At 38.3% G+C, this 4,874-nt stretch overlaps 1 protein-coding gene across 1 annotated transcript in view; it reads right to left on the bottom strand.

Moving 5' to 3' along the window:
* LOC110325314 (ATP-binding cassette sub-family A member 3-like) overlaps positions 1–4,874 on the bottom strand; it is a 129,078-nt gene that overhangs the window by 9,372 nt on the left and 114,832 nt on the right. Inside the window, exons 23-25 of the mRNA XM_021203277.1 lie at positions 1,924–2,111; positions 861–986; positions 439–633 (exon numbers count right to left, since the gene is read on the bottom strand). Coding sequence (XP_021058936.1) covers positions 439–633; positions 861–986; positions 1,924–2,111 — 509 coding nt within the window. The remainder of the gene's footprint in view (positions 1–438; positions 634–860; positions 987–1,923; positions 2,112–4,874) is intronic.

Below are 4,874 nucleotides of genomic sequence, written 5' to 3'. Positions count from 1 at the left end.
TCTTTCTTTCTTTCTTTCTTTCTTTCTTTCTTTCTTTCTTTCTTTCTTTCTTTCTTTCTTTCTTTCTTTCTTTCTTTCTTTCTTTCTTTCTTTCTTTCTAACTTACATACAAATAGAGCTGAATCCTTTCAATCCTTTCCTATTTCTTCTCATAACCTTTTTTTTTTTCTAATTACGTTACTTCAAATTCTGTGTCAAGAGCAGGTTATAGGTAATAGGTGTTCTCTCTGAGTCCAGCTGGATTTATTTACAAACATCTTGTTTCATGGGTAGGGATACTTTCCTTCTTTCAGATTCAGTACAGCCTTGAAGTCTGTCAGTTCTGAGCTATGGTGACTTACGTCTCAGGATCCTGAGCTTCTCTCCCCTGTTCTGTAACAATTTGCCTGGCTAACTCCTCCATCAAGACATGAAATCATTGGCTAAGAAGGGAAATACCTTTCTTGGGGTTCCAGTGACACTATTGCCATCAACAAACGCAGTTCCGGAGGTGATAGTCTCTTCTCCGGTCAGCATTTTGAATGTAGTAGTTTTTCCTGCTCCGTTTAATCCAAGCAATCCAAAGCACTCCGACTTCTTGACTACAAGGGAGATATTTTTCACAGCCTTGACAACAGGACACTTAAAATAAATCTGAGAAAGTTAAAAAAAGGAAAACTCACAATGTACTGAGACACTGGTCATGGGTCAACCACAGCCATTACCTTAGGCTCCTAAAGTTAACAAACTGTGACAATTCCATGAGAGCACTCTCCCTTCCAGCCCTTTGTAGAACTGAAGTGAACCAGTACAGCCTTGGGCAAATTCCAGGTACAGAAGATGCTTAAACCCCAAGGCAGCTAGCCAGTAAGTGACATTACCTTTGTAACTTCATTAAGGACCAATGGGGTGCTCTGTAACCTGAGCAGCAGTGGAAAGACTTTTCCTTTTTCTTTTTTTATGTCTTCATCTTCATCTTCTTTGGTTCTCTGATTAGATACTGTAGCCTATATTTTCAAGGCAAGGAGTAGTAACACATGTGAACAGTCTACAGAGAGCTGGTTTAAGCCAACAGGTTTAAGAAAGCTAACCTGTGGGTATCATCTGAAGGATATGAGAAAATACTTGAGCAGTTTCTAAGACATTTCTGTTTCCTGAATATGTATATGCAAACATACTTCTGGCTGGCTCTACTTTAGAAGAGTATGACAGTCGAGGCAAGTCAGACAGAATTCTATGAAACAATTGTTCTAAAAATTTTGTAAGAGCATGACTACTAAGAAACTGATTTTTAAACACAGGAGGGGATGCGCCCATACAAACACAATGGTTGAGACAGTATGTACAAGGCATGCACAAATTCAAGCTAGACAAAAATCCCAGCATGGATCAGGAAGGTGGACCCAAAATCCCAAGTGTAGCTGAGGAGCTATTGGTAATTAATTGATAGCTGCTGGGAGACATCAATTTCTTTAAAGGAATGATCCCTTTAAGGGTATGAACTCCAGTGTAAGGCTACAAATCCAAGAATATTTGGGCAGCAGCAGTAGGACCCAGTGGGTTTAAAAAATAAGAAGAGGACACAAAGTTGGGTGGGTATGGAATAGGGAGCTGAGGGAAGGGAAGGAATATGATCAAAATACAGTGTATGAAATTCTCAAAGAATAAAAAACATGTTTTTATAGAGTGATCAGTATGCTCTTACTAGCATAAAGACAATTATTTCAGTTGTAGCTAACCAAGAACAGAATTCCTAGAGGATTCAAAATTTTGTACTAAACTCTAAGATGCTTATACCTTAAACGAGCCACAGATCTATTTTAGTGTAATCAAATAATATTTTCTTTAAAAAGTAATAGAAGTGAGAAAGTGTAAATTCATATTATTTCTGACCAAATGGTTTGCTTTCTTTAAATTATATTTAAAGTGTAGTCAGTTACTTACATTCCTGCCTTTTCTGAACTTATTGTAGAAGTAAAAGATAATTTTTCGAAAGACAAAGCTCTTCAGACTACAGGAAACAGACTCCAGGGATAAAAGCAATAGGAGAAAAACCAAGCCCATGGTAGCCAGTGTGATTAGAAACTTCCCAATCCCATGCTCTCCAAAGCCATACACGTTGTTTTGAGTGTCTGTGGATACAAGAGACACAGTCTCCTTATTTAAAAAACTGGTACAGTCCAGGTTAGGGAATTCCCAAGGGAGTCCCACCTGCTCAGAGGAGGGAGGATGAGGGAAAGAATTATGGGGGGGGGTCTGGGAGGGGGATGTAAAATGAATAAGTAAAATAATAATAATAATAATAATAACAACAACAACAATAATAAATTATTTAAATTAAAAACAAACTGGCACAGCATCTAAGAAGGGACAAAATAGTAAGACATACAGAAAAAAAGTGATCTCTGTCTTTGTTTATTCGAGACATCTCACTTAATTGAGGGTGGCCTTTTTTTGTGTGCAGAAGAATAGATCCTTGCTTATTTAACCTTATGGACATAGTACTTTGATCTTCATTGTTCTTCTTTCAACGACAATGATCTCTGATTTGTAGAACAAATTTATAAATACACTTTACAGAATAACAATCTTCATTAGCAATGTACAAATTGGGATCAAAGACTTACACTAAACTAAACTAATTGTATATGTGTTTTTTCTTTTTTCTTTTTTAAAAAAATTGGATAGTTTATGTATTTACATTTCAAATGTTATCCCCTTTCCCAGTTTCCCCTCCGAAACTCCCCTCTCCCATACCCCCTCCCCATGCCTCTATGAGGATGCTCCCCCTCCCACCCACCTACTCCCACCACACCGCCCTGGCATTCCCCTACACTGGGGCATCGAGCCTTAACAGGACCAAGGGCTTCTCCTCCTATTGATGCCAGACAATGAGCCATGGGTCCCCCCATGTGTACTCTTTGGTTGGTGGTTTAGTCCCTGGAGCTCTGGGAGGGGGGCTTCTGGTTGGTTGATATTGTTGTTCTTCCTTCAGCTCCTTCAGTCCTTTCTTTAACTTGTCCATTGGGGACCCTGTGCTCAGTCCAATGGTTGGCTGTGAGCATCCACCTCTGTATTTGTCAGGCTCTGGCAGAGCCTCTCAGGAGACAGCTATATCAGGCTCCTGTCAGCAAGCACTTCTTGGCATTTGCAATATGTGTCTGCGTTTGGTGTCTGTATATGGGGTAGATATCTCCAGGTGGGGTAGTCTCTGGATGGCCTTTCCTTAAGTCTTTGCTCTACACTTTGACCCCACAAGCCATTCTGGGTTAAGAATTTGGAGATGAGTGGGTGGCCGCATCCTCCAACCAGGGGGCCGTGCCTAACCTCTGGATATGGTCTCTATAGGTTATTCCTCTCTCTTGTTGGGCATTTCAGCTAATTTCATCCCTATTGGGTCCTGGGGCTTCTTGCTTTCCTGGCATCTGGGACTTGCTGGTGGCTACCCTCGTCTTCAACCTGCTCTGTAGTTGAGCTCTGACCTTTTTTTCTCCAAAGTCCCAGGTTCACAGGTGTTTAATTTTAAGTTAGGTTTAAGAAGTGTACATAGAACTATTTAGATTGTTTTTGTGTATACTGATCTTGTAATCTGCAACTTTGATAAATTTGTTCAGTGCTTCAGTTTGAAGAGATCAACTGAGATTTTCTACATATCAGATCATGACATTTATAAAAAGAGGTATTTTTCCTTTGTTCATTCTCTACAAGGTACCCTTTATTTCCATGCTTAATTTTAGTTGTTAGAATGCACAATGTAATATTAAATAAAATAATGGTAAAACAGCAGTTTCTATCTTTTTCTTGAAATGAGTGAGAGTCTTTCTCTATTAAGTCTGATGTTAGTTTTGGCTTTTCATGAAATTGGAATTTCACATAAATAAATAATCATATTATATAGTTTTATTTCAAGCTTGTTGAGGTGTATGATATGGAATAATTTTCACATGGTGAACACAGTTTGCATTCATGGGTAAATTCTACTTTGCCATAATCCTTTAATATGCTCCAAAGAGTCAGCCATCTAGTATTCTGATATGAGTAAAGTAGGGCTTACCATTCAGTTAGGGGGTGTTTCCTCCTCTTGTACCATGAGGAAAAATGTGAAAAGTATCAGTGGTTGTTGTTGTATTATCATTTTGTTTGCTTTCAGTTTCTGGCTATTACAAAAAAAGATTCTATTAACATAGTGGAGCATGTGTCCTTGTGGTATGGTAAAGCATCTTTTGGGTATATGCCCAGGAGCTGTATAGCTGAGACTTCAAAGTAGAACTATTTCCAGTTTTTCTTAGGAACTGCCAGATTGATTTCCAGAGTGGTTGTACAAGTTTGCAATCCCACCAGCAATGGAGGAATGTTATCCTTTCTCCACATCCTTCTTTAGCACGTGCTGTTGCTTGAGTCTTTGATCTTAGCTATTCTGATTGGTGTAAGGTGGAATATCACTGTTGTTTTTGTTTGCATTTCCCTGATGACTAAGGATGTTGAGCATTTCTTTAAGTGCTTCTTGGCCATTTGAGATTCTTCTGTTGAGAAATCTCTGTTTAGCTCTGTACCCCACTTTTTTTTTTTTTTTAAAAAATTGGGTAATTTGGTTTGTTGGTATCTAACTTCTTGAGTTTTTTAATATATTTTGAATATTAGCTCTACGTTGGATGTAGAGTTAGTAAAGATCTTTTCATAATCTGTAGGCTGCCATTTTGTTGTACTGACAATGCCCTTTGCCTTACAGAAGCTTTTCAGATTCATGAGGTCCCATTTAGCAACTATTGATTTTAGAGCCTGAGCCATTGGTGTTCTTTTCAGGAAATTCTCTCCTGCAATAATGTGTACAAGACTACTTTCTACTTTCTTTTATTTTTTATTATTTTCTTTATTTACATTTCAAATTTTATCCC

The sequence above is a fragment of the Mus pahari genome, chromosome 1 (genome assembly GCF_900095145.1).
Source record: "Mus pahari chromosome 1, PAHARI_EIJ_v1.1, whole genome shotgun sequence".
Taxonomy (NCBI): Eukaryota; Metazoa; Chordata; class Mammalia; order Rodentia; family Muridae; genus Mus; species Mus pahari.
The sequence above is the reverse complement of the archived record's forward strand: the minus strand, read 5'-3'. Positions and strand labels throughout refer to the sequence as shown.